The following is a 16,035-nucleotide window of genomic DNA, read 5'->3' as shown; positions in this document are numbered from 1 at the left end:
ATTAGGATGACATTCTACCATCCCATGAATAATATAGAAAAAAGCAGTTATGGTTGCAAGATTGAGCCAAAGGCTTAGACTGTGTTAATGCTACTGCAGAATAGAAGTTGGAAGAGGAAGGACCCCTTCAAGAGCAAGACTCTAAAGTCTTTGTGAAAAAAAAAAAAAATAAAAGTAACCACTCCCCAAATGTCATACAAAATGTTCCTTTTATTCCACAGGAGTTATAAGGACACTACAAAAATTAAGCTAGCAAAAAGCTTTGGTGTATGGCTTGCAAGATTACCTGGGGAAAGTTGTCTTCGTTTACATTCCAATATGCAACAGTTCCTAGAGGGGGAATGCTGAAAAGAGATTCTGTGTAAGTAGCTGAACAACTTTTTCAGATATTCTGGTGTGTATTTCATAACTTCACAATAGTTACAAATTAAAAGGCCTAATACTATTTAGTACCTACCTAGGAGATGGACAAAAGGTTTCAGTATTTGGAACTGCTAATACATGTCTCCTGATTGTTTAGTCATCTACAAAATTATAGTGTTTTTACAAGATTGTAGATGAACTTTACTAAAGAAGCATTGTGTATTATACTGCTGCACTATAGCAGTGCAAATTAGGAATGCAAATTAACCCAAAACTAGAAAAATATTTGAATCCCTCTTAATCTTTTTCTGAATTAATTAACCGTCTTGAAAATCTTTGTCTCAAATTTTTGTCTTTGTCTTTTGTCTTAGATGAACTGAATATGAAGGCACGATTTTATGGCATTTGCTTTATCATGGAAGAGGAACATTTTCAGTAGGGTTGAAATGCTGTATTGTCCGTGTGTTGAGCTATGTGGGCAGAGTTTTTCTGGCAGTGCTTGGTGTCACCGAGCTCCCTCAGAGCCTGTGCTGAGCACTCGCAGTGGGGCAGAGCTGCGCTGGGAGAGCGGGACTCACCTGCCCCGGCGGTGCCGCTGCTTTTTCGGTCGATGTCTGGGGCGCGACTGCCGTTCTGTTCCCCCAGCAAGCTTTGTAAAGTTACTTTTTTAACAGAGATGGGGCTGGGGCGAACCCGGAGGTGCGCGGACGAGCCCTCCTGGACACAGACCCGTCTTACTAATGAAGTGCCAGCGCAGGAACTTCGGACTCGTTCCGGGAAAGCTGCCGGGGACTGGGCCAGGGTGGGGACGCTGGGCGGGTGCTCGCGGGCCGGGCAGGGGGGAACGCGCGCTCCGAACCGCCTGCAGGAGGAGGGGACGGGGCGTCCCGGGCGCCGGGGCCGTTCCAGTTCTTCATTTCCCGGCTGGGCCGAGCCTCCCGCAGACTCCGCGCCGGGCACCGGGGGCGATGGACTACGACCGCAACAAGGCGCTGCTGCTGGAGCTGCAGAGGGCGGCCGGGACCGGTAACGATCGCTGCGCCGACTGCGGGGAGCCAGGTGAGGCGGCTCCGCCGGGCAGCTCCCCTCCGGCCCCGGCGCCGCTCCCGAGCGGACAGCGGCCGTGACGAGGGACCGGCCGCGCCCCTCGCTCCGTGTGCCGCAGGACGGCTGCGGGCCGGTCCCGCGGCGCCGCCGCTCCGGGACACGGCTCTCGGGGAGCCCCGCGCGGGGGCCGGGGAGCAACCTCGGCACCAGGCGCTTCCCCGGGTTATTCGTGGACAGGGCATGAGGCTGCAGGTGGAGGAGGATGCATAGAGTGGATTTTCAGCTCGGGGGATGTCTCTGCGCAAGAGGCAGAGAAAAGCGTGGAAAACCCGGCGGAGCCCCCGCGCCGCGCTGGCGCCGGTGCCCGTTCGGGTGGGTCAGGCGGGAGCCAACGGGAGCTGGAGAAGGCGTCAAGTTGCTTCTGTTTAGCGTGATAGGGAGAAGTGGGCGATGGCGCAATCCAAGGAAATGGTCTTGCCAGAACACTCAATGCCTATACGGATGCACCTGTCAAAGCTGCTTCAGGAGATGTAGCAGCAGGCAAGAGCAGGAGCCTTTGCGGGCAGCGGACAGAGTCCTCGCTGTAGGTGGCTGTACTCCGTTGTACTCTGAATAGTGCTCAGCTGTCGGCACTTTCCTTCCGCTATTAATTCAGCAGCTGCAACTTTTCATGCAGAACTAATAATTAGCTGAGCTTTTCCATCACCACTCACCTGCCTGCACAGTCACCTTGATTTTAATTTTAAATATAATATACAAACGCAGGGGCCACATCATTCACTGGGGAAAGCAGGTATTGTTCCCCTCAACACACTGAAGTGACAGCCATAAACAGTGGGGTGGGATTCGAGGTATCTACTAGGTGTGAAGCCTAGGCTGTGCATCAGATGTGGGTTTTTACCCTTGCCAGTGGCCGTGCATTTTCGTGTGTATTAATTGATTCTTTGTGGTTTTATCTAGATCCAGAGTGGGCTTCTTACAAACTTGGAATATTTATTTGTTTGAATTGTTCTGGAATTCATCGCAATCTCCCCGAAATCAGCAGAGTCAAATCCCTTCGGCTTGACTTCTGGGAGAGCAATTTAATAGAGGTACAGAGGAAAAAGCAGTAATTCTCCACATTTCCTAACCATATCTGCCATGTAATTCCTGTGCCACCCAGCAAGGACAGTGCAACAGAGCCACACAGAGCCAAGCCAACTGCATGGGTAACTTCAGGGGTTTTTTATTACCTGCTCAATCAAATTACGCTGATAGGTCACCGATAGGTGACCATGTTCCTAACACTTTGTGGTGTGTATTTTTAGATACACAGTAACTTCTCCCTGTGGCTTAGAAACCCACAAATATTTCCCAGTAGTATATTCAATTAAGAAAGCAACATAAATATTGGTTCACCCTCTCATCATTCAGTTGAATTGTGTTATTAATGCAATCACAGTTAATATCTTGGAGATGAAGGAATGGGGAGATCATAAATAAATTTTCTCCTAACTTTCTTTTGTTCTTTTCATCAAGAACCACAGTTTGTATTCCTTCACACATGGTTCAGAACTGTAAATACTGAAAAAGGTGCATTCACCTAAAACCAGCAAACTAGAATGCTAAAGGGAATTTATAAATGTATCTAAATACACACTGAGAGTTATGGCAAGACTCAGCAAAAAGTGCAGTCTCATTCTATATTCATGACATGCTGTTGATTTGCTGTTGCACACCTAACTGTAATTTATTTTGTATTTCAGTTTATGAGGAATCACGGGAATCTCTGGGCCAAAGCTAAATATGAGGCAAAGGTCCCTCCATACTATTACATCCCCAAGTCCCATGACTGCCTGTAAGTTGATGGTGTATTCACTGCTGCAGACCTTTACATTTGCTTCCTTTTCAGGTCTCCCTAGATGGCTGCTGAAACCAGAGTAGAGACAGATCAGCTTTATCTATGTTTTCCTCTTCCAGGGTTTTAAGACAGCAGTGGATTAGAGCTAAATATGAGCGTGGGGAATTTCTTGACACTGGAGTCTGCCATGATCCCTGTTCTGCAGGTAAAAGGTTTGTCAGGGAGGTCTCAGCCTCAAGGCCAACAGCACAGTGTTCTGCTGGCAGCTTTGAAGATCTCTAAGGTTGGCTTGTCACATTTGAACTGCTGGATGTGTAGTCACTTCTTTGAGTCTAGCTTTGAGAAGAAACTCCTAAGAAAAGGCACTTACACAAGTGCAAGGGTATATTCAGATCTTACTGTTCTCTATTTCTTCCACTTGTGTTTTCATGAGGGGAAAATTCTCAGATGGAGAAGAGGCTTGAAACTCTGCCACATCACCCTCAGCTAAATAATCTTGCCCTTGTGCCACCCTTCTCTGACACTTCTTGTCTGGTTTGCAGGCAGCCGTGAAGGATGCCTCTGGAAGCTTGGGAAGGGACACAGACAGTTTCAGAAGAGGCAATTTCTCCTGTCAGCAAGGGAAGGGGTGATGAAGTACTACAGCAAAGAAGTGAGTTCTTCAGCCTGAACTGGCCATAGGTAGCAGGTCAACACCCACCCTCAGACCTTGCTCTTTGTGGGCAAAACCAGTACAAGTAGCTTTATTTCTAGTTTTGTGGCCAGCCTGTGCTTAGAGGAGTGCACATGTTTCTCAATTAACAAATATGGTATATTGGGCAATTTTGGATTTAGTTGTTTTTCTCATCCCTTATCTCAACCCTGCAGCCTCCTTTTGCTTAGTGAACAAAGGAAATGGGTACTGGCAGTTGAATAGCAAGACAAAGAAGAGATCTGCTGGCAGTTGTTGCCTCTAACATTACCAAAATATCCTCTCATCAGCTCCTGCAGCAGGGTTCTCAACACAACTCCTTTCTGTGAGAGACTGTTCTCTAACTCAGAGGCTGAGATAAACCTATCCCTTGCAATGCAGACCCAGCCCTCTTTAGCAGTGACCCAGCATTTGTGAAGGAATCTTTGTAAGTGGTTTTATGTTACAAGTAGTTAAGGCTTTATGTTTCAGGCATATCCAATATTCAGATATTTTAGGATGTCTGCTTTCTATTCAGTAGGGATCTAGGTCTCATACAGCTGGTCTATCCTGCAACATTTATATTTAATTGTATTAAAGAGCACTTTAATACAGTGATGCTTTTCATTCACAGTCCAAAGGTCCAAAAGCCGTTATCAGCGTTGAGACTCTGAATGCCATGTTCCAGGTGGAGAAAACAGGACACAGTCATGGGCTGCAGATCACATACATCACAGATGGTCAAACAAGGAACCTTTTTGTCTATCACGAAAGTGGAAAGGTGAATATAATGGAGATTGGGAGTAAGCAAGATGCTTAAGATGTTGGATATATATTTTGGAAGAGTTACTGCGTCTCTAAGATCTGGTTTTACTTGGCATCACTAAGACTTGTAGAATTTAGGAAGTTGCAAAATTTGATAACTGTAGCATCTTGCTCCTTTTCTGTTTGGGTATATGTTCAAGTTCACCTTTAGGATAGTCTTAAGTGGTGGTGCATGGATGCATGCACCTGTAAGGTAACTGCCTTGTGGTTTTACACAATTTCATGGTTAAATTCTTGACACGCATAGAGAATATTGTTTTACAATATTTCCAAGACAGTAATGATAATTTTTAAGTATCTCTATAGATGTTGTTAAGATTTCTGTTTCTTCCTTGAACAGAGTTCTTGTCTCTTTCCAGGTACAGAGGTTTTTAAACAACCCATAAGTGAATCAACTGAAAAAACCTGTGTATACAGACTTGGGTGACTGTCCATGCTGAGACCTCCTCCCAGGAGGGGCATTCTTAAATTATTTTCAAGGGTCAATGTTTTTCAGGTGTCTGAGACAAATCGCTGACTCTCTCTGCCCCATGAGGAGAAAGTACCTCTTTACAAAGAGGTGACCGGGAAGGAGAAAGGCATTTTGGAGAAGCAGTGCTCTTTCTCTTGTTGATCTTCACGTTTGTGTTTGCTGCTTTCCCAGGAGATTGTTGACTGGTTCAATGCTATTCGGGCAGCACGTTACCATTACCTCAGAACAACCTTCCCAAATGTCCCTGAGCCTGAGGTGAGAACTGAACAGGGCTTGAAGCTGTCTAGCCAAATATAGCATGGGAAAACATTTTCTCACTTCTTCTGACAGAGTCAGATGTTTAAAAAGTAGCACTTAGGTCCAGGGAATGGACAGAAGAGGTAGAAGGAAAGGCCAAACTGAATAACATGCAAAAACTTGGTCAGCATTTAAGGCCTTAAAGTCTCTATGTCATTCTTATACAGTGTAATCTGTCAAAAATGTTATGTTCCTTCTTACTTCAGACTTCCCTTTACCTAGCAGACAAAAAAATCCCAGACCTCAAAAGCCACAATTGATGGTGATTAACTTTCACAAAAACAGAGCAGAAATGCAGTTTTGAATGAGACAGCCTGTGCTGGTTTCAGTTGGGACAGACACAGACTTTTTTGTGTTTGTGTTCTCCTAGCTCATACCCAGGATCACAAGAAATTTCGTCAAAGAAGGATATATGGAGAAAACAGGACCAAAAGTAAGTGCATACTTGGCGTTACACAAACAGGATCATTCCAGATAGCGAATATTTCATTGTTCAATGATCCTGATTTGTAAATTGTTTGCTCAGTGACTCTCTGCTTCCTGAGTTGATAAAAGACATTGTATTCAAATCTGTCATGTTCTTTGGGACCATGTTTTATTTTGTGTGGAAAATAAGATCGTGAAGAAGAGTCTTTAAAGAGTAAGCAAGTTGGATTAGCTGTCAATGGACATGCAAAGTGCTGTTACACAAAACCACATGGATTGCTGTATCTGCTAACTGCAGCTCCTGCCACAGCAGAACATGATGTGCTACCCCCCCCACACTTCTCTGTTTCACTTAGAGTCAGTTCCACTTAAGTCACATCTACTTAGAGCAGCAAAGTGTTATTTGAGCAAATTTCTCTACAGTGAAGCCAATAGTTTGGTTTGTTGTATTGTGGGAAGTGTTTGGGCCAATACTCTTGGAACAGAACAGCAGAACTGCTGGAGGAGATAAAAGATTTGAGGTCTTGTTTGAACACAGCCACTTCTTGCTTTGCTCTCCTCTGAGTGAACCATGAGCCAGTCCCATTATAAAGTTCAGCAGTGCAATGCTGATACTGAATATGCTGTGTTTTGGCCCAGCTTGTGCCAGTGTGCCAACACCTCTTCTGCAGGTACTTGCACAGAGCATGAAAGATTTTGTGTTTATCTTTTGAGGCCTAAATTCTGCTTAAACTGAGTTGAGTCCTAGAAGAGGCCTCTTCAGTTCAGCCTGGAGCAATTAATAGCTCAGGAACGGTCAGGTAAGTGTAGCTGATGGAATTAGCTGATAAAAAGCAACTAGTATTGTACACCCAAAATTCCAGGGACAACCTCCCTGATCAGATTGTTGAAATTGATTGCTCACTCTCTTCAGTATCACCACTCGGGTTCTCTGCAGTGCTTTCAATCCCTTTCATGCAACTTCTTTATTCCTGTTAAATGGATTACTTCCCTGCCCAGATTGTCATATCTCATCTATATTTTGAGCCCAGGGAGAAGAGAGAGCTGAGGGATGCACACAACAGTTCTTTTATAAGTTGCAGGGATGAAGGAAACTGAACTCCAGCTCCAAGTCACTTAAGTGGTCCTGGGATTTGAATAGACCAAAGTCCACTTTGAGACTTGGGTCTTTAAATAATTTCTACCATTTCCTTGCAGCAGAAGGAGGCCTTTAAGGTACGCTGGTTCTGCTTGGATTCTCAGGAAAGGAACCTGCTATACTTTAAAAATCCACTGGTAAGAGGAGTATTCTTTGTTCAACAGCCCCTTTGTGGGAAGCACGTGGGGAGAAAGGGTCTGTTCTCGTCCACCTTTTCCAGTGGCTGTGCCAGACTGGAGCAGGCCCAGCCTCAAGAGCCCATCTCCCTTGCCAAAGGATGTCTCTGAAGCTGAGCTGGTTGGGAGCTCTGGCCTGTACAGTGGCTGTGAGAAAGATCTTCTGAAAGTGACTGCTACTGCCTGTGGTGTTCATGCCCCCTCTCCCCCAGGCCTAGTGCCTCTGTGTCTGTAACCTTAGCCAAGATGAGCCTCAGTATCCTGCCTCCTAGCACTGCTTTAGCCATGGGAATGTCCTTCCCTGCCCCTTCTGAGCACCCACCAACCAGTAGGGCCCTGCCTTCACCTCCTAAGAATGCCTGTGAGTGCACAATACCCCTCTGTGTGTTCCCTGCTGGTGTCACCAGTCCGTGTCATCGGTTCCCCTCCGTGTATCCCCAGATCCTGTTCCATGTCAAAGGACAGAGCAGTGTCTGCTGGAGCTCCACTGTCTGCTGGCTAATGGCTGTCTGCTTCCTTCTTTCCAGGATGCATTTGCACAGGGCCAGGTTTTCATCGGAAGGAGGGATGAGGGATATGAAGTACGAGATTATTTGCCCCAGAAAGTCTGGATGAAGAAGAAAAAGCCAGTGATCACTTTGGTCACACCAGTGAGAGAGTTTGTGTTTATCTGTGAGAATGACAAGAAGCAGAGGGAATGGATGGATGCCTTGAACGGAGTTATCACCCAACCCTGATGTCCACAGGGAGAAGCAGGCAGGCAGCTGCATTCCACCTAGCTGCAGCTTCTGGCCAAACAAGGACAGGGCTGTTTTCAACAGAGTGGGATGAATGTTTCTTACAGCACTACATTTCTGGCACAATAAAAAACCAAGCCAAGTTTAAGTTGTAGAGGATACTGTAATGGGATCACTCCTGTAATGAAATCACACAGATTCTTCCAGCTCCTTGCTTTCAGCAGTCTCTACTGTTTGGCTTTTATGTGACTGGCAAATCCAACATCTAATGATTTTTTTCCAAAGCACAACTCCACATGGTGCCCCAGTGAATACATTGAGAGTAAAGGATGAACATGCATTGATCTGCCTCACCCAGGAATAGATGGAGCTTAATGAGCTTGATTATACTGAACATTGAAAGGCAGAAACAAGTTTTAAAAGTATTTTCTTCAGTGACTTGCTTGCAAATGCTTCATGAATGAGGACTGGTGTTCAGTATTGGAGGGGAGCCTTCTCATCAGGTACCACTGTGTGCAGGAACTGATGGAGATTGCACTGGCTGACACAGAGCACTGAGTGTTCCATGCCTCAAGACAAAGTCTGAGATCTGGTTCTACCAAGCAGCAAGTCATTCACACATTTAATTCTTCTTTACAGATAGCCTCATTTTGCAAATCAAGAGGAAGTCTTGCAGACCAAGTTTCTGGTGAGGCTTCCACCTTCTGCTGACAATTGCCAGCTGGTCTTGAGATACTCTAAATAGTTCTTTTTTTCAGAAATGAGAAGTGCCAATATTTGCAGGAATTAGTGACACTAATCCTTCTTTCTCCCCTCCCCCACTCGCCCAGTAGTGCAAAGGAATTGAGGTGGTTCATCATTCTGCCTTTCTCAGCCAGCTCATCGTCCAGCTCTGAGCAATGTGCAGCAGTTTTTTGTGTTGATATGCTCCCATGAACTTCCTGTGTTCCAGGCTCTGTCCCCACACAACCCCATTCATTCTAGCTGACATGGTGGTTCAGCAATTTCTATTAAACAGCCTAATCCCGCAGCTCCTGAAATCAACAGAGAGCAGCTTTTGACTTGTATGATGAACAATGCCGGTCTTCATTGTTAACTATTATTTTGAGATGACCTGAGTAGCTCGGGATGACCTCAGAAGGGTTTGGTCCCTCCAGTAGCCTGGGCTTCAGTCAGACAAGGTCTGCACTGTGCTGTGCTGTGCCACTGCTCTCCCGGCTGGGTCAGCAGACTGCCCATGTCAGCAACTTTCACTATTACAAAATCGGGAAAGTCACGGAGGAAATGAAATAGTGCAGATAAGGGGGACTTTTTTGGACAGTCAATGAAAGTGAAGGCCAGGCCCTTGAGAGTTGTGCGTCAAAGTCCATTTCCACCAGCACTCCAAATCCTGCGACCAAGGCACGTGAGAGGAGCGGAGCAGAACAGAGCAAAGCAGGGCGGGCAGAACCGGGGCGCTCTCGGCGGCGGAGGAGGGGCCCGGGGAAATCGAAACTGCGCGGTAGCTGCGCTCCGGGCCGGGCCATGGCCGCCGTCATCGAGCTCGAGAGGCTGCAGCGCGTCCTGGAGCTGCACTGCTCCTGCTGCCTGCAGCTCTTCGCGGAGCCCGTGCGGGTCCCGGGCTGCGGCCACAGCTTCTGCCGGGGCTGCATCCTCCGGTACTGCGCGGGGCGGCGCCGCGCCGCCTGCCCGCTCTGCCGCCGCGCCTTCGAGCCGCAGCACCTGCGGCCCAACCGCGAGCTGGCCGCGCTGCTCGGCCTCATCCCGCGGGAGCTGAAGGAAACCTTGGAAGCACAGGAGGAGCCGGAAGCCTATGGAGCTGCTGCCTGCAACGACCTGAGCTCGGCGGGGCGTGGACGTGGGGAGAAGGTACGGCCGGAGGCAGCCCGGGGCTCCCCGACACCCGGGAGCTTCACCCCCCGACATCCTGGGGCTGTTCCGCGACACCCCGGGACATTCCGAGTTCGCATCCCCCGAATCCCGGGGACTCCTGCCCGCGACGTTCTGGGGCAGCACCCAGCGGCACCCTCGGGTCAGCCCAGGTTTCCGTCCCACGGCAGAGTAACACATGGAGCAGATGGGTTCGGCTGACAGTGCTGGGGCTCCTTGGTGGTGTCTGAATTAGGAGAGCTAATACCTGTACGTGTTCAGCTGATGCACAGTAGTAGTAAGTGACTTCTTTTGTGCTGGGTGTGACTTATTGCATCAGCATTGCGTTGGAGACTGCTGAAAGGACACGACGGTGCTACAGCTCCACCCATCTTCATGGCGCAAATTGGGAAAGGTTCATGATCTAGAACTCTGCTTAAAACGACTCCCAGAGGAGGAGATGAGAAAAATGTGTTGACCTTCATTGTTTTAGCACATAGATATCTTTTTCAGTCAAGCTAAGAGCATATTAAAGCTCACAGTTATAGCTGAACATGTAATTAATTGGTGATTGTTGATGTTGACTTAATTGTGATTATTCCTACTCAGAATTGTGTCTTTCAGACGATTCCTCAAACAGTCGATTGCTTAACTAATGTAAGTCATGTAGAGAATTTTTATTATCCTGCAGCTTAGCCTAGTCATGCTTTCTCTGAGGTTTTTATAGATAAATAGTCCCATGTGTCACTTTAAAGGAGGAAGAGATACAGGAGAGCTCCAAGCAACAAGAAATAACTGCAGAGACCATCCACCTGTTGTGGAAAGATCTCAATAGAACAAAGGTACACACTGTACATTCATCACCTACAGTAATTTTCTCTTTCCACTGTTCTGGGCTGGAGATGTTGACTGCAGGGTTGCCTTCCAGCTCAGAGCTGGAATCTGCCTTTTTGTTTCCTTCTCTTCTGTCATAATCCTGTTTTTACTGATGAGAATGAATATATGCTGTCAGCTGCACTAATTTGTGTCTTGGCTGGCACAAAAGCCACTGGAGTTGTGCATTGTTACATTTTTCTGCTTAGCCCAGGAGTAGCCTGAATTATTCTGGTACACTTAGATGCAAATTACAAATAATAATAAGAGGGAATATTGAACTTTCTGAGTTGTCAAGCAGAGTCCACTGGCCATAAAATAGTCATCATCCAAATGCCCCAAATCTCATTGCATGTAATGCAGGATAGTGTCAAATGTATTTCATTCCTTTGAATAAAGTTTTCTGGTCTGCAGGGGTCAGTCAAAGAGCACATTAGATGGGACAGTAATTATCATATTCCATGCATCTTTCCTAACCACACAATGAACTCCATATTTTCTGTCTTTCAGGAATATACATCTCAGATCAAAAGCCAGATTACTAAAGATTTCTGTTGCATGAAGGAAAATGTTGAAAGACAGGAGAGAAACACACTGATGTTCATTGAACAACAGCAAAAAGCTGCTCAACAGAAAATTGAAGAGACTATTCACCAGCTCACAGACATCAAAGACCAAACTGTAAGTGATGAAATGAAGTGGCAGAATATGAGTAGAAACTCAAGCTCACTGTCTGGGGTAGCTGAATACATACAGAGCACCTTTGAGGTCCTCACTGCACCATTCTCATAGAGACATTGGTGCCAATCCATGGACATTGCTGTCAGCAGGGAGAGTTTGGAGTGAGAAATTCAGAGGGAAAAAAGTACTGAAAGAGGCACAGGCTGGGAATGGAATTCAGAACTAGATTTTTTCCAAGGATATTGGTGAGCTGGAATGAAGTGGGAGTGCAGTGCTGAAAGCCAGTCCTCAGTCAAATCTAAAGTCAAGATCTTTCATGATCTTTTTATTTTCCAGAATTTGTATTTACACACAGGTATGCAAGTTTAAAAACTCACAGAGTTATTAAATATTTTGTAACCGTTTTCTTGAGGAAAACACATCAAGGACCCTCAAAAGATGCAGTTAAAGTACTTCAGATTGTGTAGAGCCCGTTTTGATGTTGAAAACAACAGTGCCAAGTGATGCAAGTTAACCAGCAGGAATTTGGAGTGGGGCTCTCTGGGTGGGGCAGTGCTGTGAGACAGAATTTGACTTCCAGGATCCAGACACAGGTGCCTGCATTGGAATTCACCTGATTACAGGCAGTGAGGACAAATGGGTACTTTCAGTGTTATCTGGCCTACTTGACATATCCACCTGCAAAGGAGATTAATCCAGCCTCCAAAAGGCTGTTTCCTCCTACAGACTTTACGCACAGACTAACAGAGCAACTTCAGATGCAGATTTCCACAATTGCTAAATTTAGGCAAACTAGGTTTACCCATTCCTCACACTAATACATTTTCAAATTTCTGGTTTTGGTTCTAGAAGAAGAAGGAAGTTTAAAAAAGAGTAACTTTGTGTATTCATATGAACACTTAAGGAAGTTGTAATATATATATAAAAGAAAAATTAGTTGCATTCTTGATTTTCTTGGGGAAAACACAGTCTTTTTATTTTTTAATAAGAATATCCTTTGCTATTTTCTATGAGATTTCAGGTTGGTTTGCTGAGGTAGCTGTCCTATAAAGGAAACTTTTGATAAAAAGAATAAGATTCTTGGAGAGATCACTGCTCGTTTTCTAATCAGGCTTTATATTATATTCTCATCTGAGAGATTAAATAATTGCTGCTGATTACATCTTTCCCTTGATTCTTTTTTCATTATTAGAGAGACTTATGTGAGAGACAGATGTATGAAGGCTCACCTTTGACAATAAATAAAATTACACTTGATGAAAAGCTTAATATTGTCAAAAGTGCTGTAGAAGATCTTAAGAGAAAGTTGGAAATTTTACTCTTGGAGAATTATGCTCAGCAACTCCCACCAGGTGAGTTTCCCGTATTTTGAAATCTTTTTCTTAAAGGCAGTGGATCAAGCAAATAGAGTAAAAAATGATTTTGTGCTTATGAAATGTATGTGCAAATAAAACAAGAAGCATGATACTCAGCAAAAAACTGAAGAACACTGTAAAAATTTTTATGACAGAAACTGCTTTATCTGCATAGAATGATCCAACTGCTTTACCCGTCTCACTCTTCTGACAGTTCCCTTCTGACCACACCAGCAAAGAGTGTTTTGTTAATTTTAGGTAAAAATGTTTGCCTACGTGTTCTTTGTAATTTATACCATCAAAAAACGCAGCTCCTTGTTTTGCACTTGAATAAATGGCTGGGTTTATTTAAGGTGTGTTTTCCTTTAGAAGCTTTAATGCTTCCTCTGTGCATTTGGAAGAAATGCCTTAACATGTCACTTATTTTTGTATTTAGTGCAGTCTCCAGACTTCTACCAGGAGCCAAGTGTCAGCTCATCACCTCCAGAGCTTGTGGCTGAGTGTCCTGAACCAGCCATTTCCAGCCACTTTTCTCAGTGTAAGTATCCAAGCCAGCAGGACTCTTAACAACATCCAGGTGACCCTGAGACTGGATTTGCTGAAGAAAACTGTCCTTGCCAACAACAGCAGGAAACGTGGCTGTTTACTGAAGCATGGAAACACAGTGGAGTTGCCGTGAATGAATCAGTTACTGATACATAATGTAACATTGAACCTGACTCTGGATATGGGATAAAAAAGAGATGAGAAACCTGTTTTGTGTAAGCTGTGTGGTAGCTTGTGCTGGCTGTGGAGTCTGAGCTGGTGTACAGGCAGTTACTGCACCTCCCTGATCTTTGCTGTTAAGCTCTAATTATTCCACTTGTTACTTGAATTCTGTATCATTTTGACAGAAATATTTTTGCAATCAACATCCTCTACTACAGCTGTAGCTTAACACAGAAAACAAATGTTTTTGTTGATAAAATATGTAAGAACTTGTCCTAGTGAACATATGACTGTGAGCTTTATGAAGGTAAGCATCCCATTTATTATTGACAAAAAGGTAATTTTTTAAAAAAAGATTGTGGCTAGGAATAAAACCCATCTTTTAGGGTGCAGGGTACTTTCACCTTTCCACTGGAGTGCATATGAGTCTGTCATGGATATTTACACAGTTGTGCCTGTTAAATGTTTCTGTATGCCCAGGATACAGTTGATAGTGCTTGGTTAAGGATTTTTGGACTTTGATTCAGGTTTATGGTTTGATTCAGGTTTAGGGTTTCATTTCTCTTTTGGAGCAGGGATACACCAGCCTTGTTGCCTGCATGTGAGAATATTTTCCTTTCTGTCTTCCAGGGGCAGATGATGTGACTTTTGATCCCACAAGAGTACACGAGCGCTTGGCACTCACAGCCCAGAACAGGAGAGTGATGGTTTCCAGCCATCCCACCAGTTATCAGCCATCCCCCAAAAGATTCTGCATCAGCCAAGTCATGTGCTCACAGGGCTTCTCTACTGGGTGCCACTACTGGGAAGTGATTACCAAGGACAGTGATGGATGGGCTGTTGGAGTTGCTCATGGAATGATTGGTAAAAGGGACAAATTGGGAAGAACTGAGCGTTCCTGGTGTGTAGAATGGCTGGGTCCTAAAAAACAGCTATCAGTGTGGCATAAGGATCAAGAAACATTATTACACAAGGACAAACCACTGAAGGTTGGAGTTTTCATGGAGCTAGAGAAGAAGACTGTGTCATTTTACTCTATCGCTGACAAAGAAATTCTTCTGCACACCTTTGAAATCAATACCTCACATCCTCTCTACCCTGCTTTCTGGCTGTATACTCTAGAAAGGAATGGGTCTTTAACTATAAGTCAGCCAAACAGGAGATAAAGCCTGCTGATAACAGGGACACTTTTGCCAATGACTGCAGAGTTTCTATAAAAGCCTCAGATGTTTAGCACAGGAGTGTACCAAGGAATGAATGCATAACTACTCAGGTTTTCCTGGGAATCAGCAACTGATACTTTCTGTCTGCTCTGCTTCTCCTCACACTGTGCTCTGGTCTAGCCATACTTCATTAAAGCAATTCCAGCCTATGCTAAAGGCAGTAACCACCCCTTGTGGGAGTCAGGTGGGTTTCTCAAGCAGCTTTAAGTACTCCCAGGATATTCCTAGGAAAGAATGTACTTAGGAAGTTCTAATGTTGGGGATAGTCTTTCTCATTGACCTCATTTTTCCTACATTGATATAAAAAATACAGGAAAACAGACGATGCCGTTACTTTCTGTCAAGTGAATTTTCTTTAGACAGATCTGATTGACTAAGGAATGCTCAGAGGGTAAGAATTTCACTGATATTAGGTATGAAAATCTTTCCCTCTAGGGTAGGCCCTAACTAGGAAATAGGTTTGGATTTGAGGACCTGACACTTCAAGGAGGTGTGCCAGAAGAACATAATTTCACTGGAACCATATTTTAGTCTTGCATTGGCCAAAGGGTTGTCAGTCCTGGTGCTGGGGTGACCATGGGCATGCTTGTGGATGCAGATGCTCAGGTGTGTTTGTTTATACCAGCTAATAAATCGTCACTTTAGTGCCTTTTAAAGGGCCTGCAAACAGGACTTTGTCATGGGAAGGACCATCTGGTCTTGCCAGCAAACCTGAGACAAAGCAGGATGTTCTCAGTTGCCTGTGGGGGATCAGAGCTGAGGTCCCACAAAACCTACAGAGAACTTGATTTTTGGGAGATCCACTGCTTCATGCACGCAAACTGAAAACAGCATTCCCAAGAAGCAAAGGCTTTTTCACGAAGACTGTGGCATTCCAGAATTGACAAAATAAATAGTTTATTGTGAATAAAGCGTGTGGGATTCAACTATCTCATTTAATGGAATGAAGCGCCATGTCTTCTAAAGTAATTGACAGAGCTATGCTCACTTGAGTTACTCTCTGCTGCCACTGACCACTCTGATGGCCTAAATGCAGTTTTGTATGATCCCAGGAGTGTGTCTTTCAGCATCTCCAAGGCTGGGGTAGCTTTCCTGGGATTGCCAAAGCCGCTGCCTTCTTAGTATTGAGGTGTCCTTTGCTGGTTCATCTGGGAAAACAACAGCTACAGCATGAAGTCTCTGGGTATCCCCAATTTCCCACATACGCTGTAGTGCCCAGGGCCGGCAATTTGTTGTGGTTTGGATCACAGCAACAACACACCTAACAGCACAGTGCAGATGGGAACCCAATGTGTCACTGTTTGAACATTGGGAAGAATTTCCTGAATAGGTGAT

At 45.0% G+C, this 16,035-nt stretch overlaps 2 protein-coding genes across 2 annotated transcripts; both read left to right on the top strand.

The window, feature by feature from the left end:
• The first annotated feature begins 690 nt into the window (after positions 1-690).
• ADAP2 (ArfGAP with dual PH domains 2) lies at positions 691-8,139 on the top strand. The gene is made up of 10 exons (XM_032751690.3): positions 691-1,422; positions 2,371-2,501; positions 3,156-3,247; positions 3,370-3,455; positions 3,793-3,902; positions 4,555-4,701; positions 5,389-5,472; positions 5,885-5,947; positions 7,138-7,215; positions 7,782-8,139. The coding sequence occupies exons 1-10, from the start codon at positions 1,104-1,106 to the stop codon at positions 7,989-7,991; spliced, it is 1,320 nt and encodes a 439-aa protein (XP_032607581.2). The 5' UTR covers positions 691-1,103; the 3' UTR covers positions 7,992-8,139.
• Positions 8,140-9,212: 1,073 nt separating this feature from the next.
• On the top strand, positions 9,213-15,611 carry RNF135 (ring finger protein 135). Its single transcript, XM_012578439.5, has 6 exons — positions 9,213-9,860; positions 10,616-10,702; positions 11,244-11,414; positions 12,607-12,766; positions 13,206-13,307; positions 14,108-15,611. Exons 1-6 carry the CDS (start codon positions 9,516-9,518, stop codon positions 14,641-14,643), a joined length of 1,401 nt encoding a protein of 466 aa, XP_012433893.5. The 5' UTR covers positions 9,213-9,515; the 3' UTR covers positions 14,644-15,611.
• Positions 15,612-16,035: the final 424 nt, after the last annotated feature.

This window comes from Taeniopygia guttata, chromosome 18, assembly GCF_048771995.1.
Source record: "Taeniopygia guttata chromosome 18, bTaeGut7.mat, whole genome shotgun sequence".
Classification (NCBI taxonomy): Eukaryota; Metazoa; Chordata; class Aves; order Passeriformes; family Estrildidae; genus Taeniopygia; species Taeniopygia guttata.
The sequence above is the reverse complement of the archived record's forward strand: the minus strand, read 5'-3'. Positions and strand labels throughout refer to the sequence as shown.

Excerpts from the sequence above, each read along its gene's own strand:
- ADAP2 (XM_032751690.3), top strand. The coding sequence starts at position 1,104 with ATGAAGTGCCAGCGCAGGAACTTCGGACTCGTTCCGGGAAAGCTGCCG. Across the intron at positions 5,473-5,884 it reads CAAATGTCCCTGAGCCTGAG|CTCATACCCAGGATCACAAG; the intron begins GTGAGAACTGAA and ends GTGTTCTCCTAG. Across the intron at positions 5,948-7,137 it reads TGGAGAAAACAGGACCAAAA|CAGAAGGAGGCCTTTAAGGT; the intron begins GTAAGTGCATAC and ends ATTTCCTTGCAG.
- RNF135 (XM_012578439.5), top strand. The coding sequence starts at position 9,516 with ATGGCCGCCGTCATCGAGCTCGAGAGGCTGCAGCGCGTCCTGGAGCTG. Across the intron at positions 9,861-10,615 it reads GGCGTGGACGTGGGGAGAAG|GAGGAAGAGATACAGGAGAG; the intron begins GTACGGCCGGAG and ends GTCACTTTAAAG. Across the intron at positions 11,415-12,606 it reads CAGACATCAAAGACCAAACT|AGAGACTTATGTGAGAGACA; the intron begins GTAAGTGATGAA and ends TTTCATTATTAG.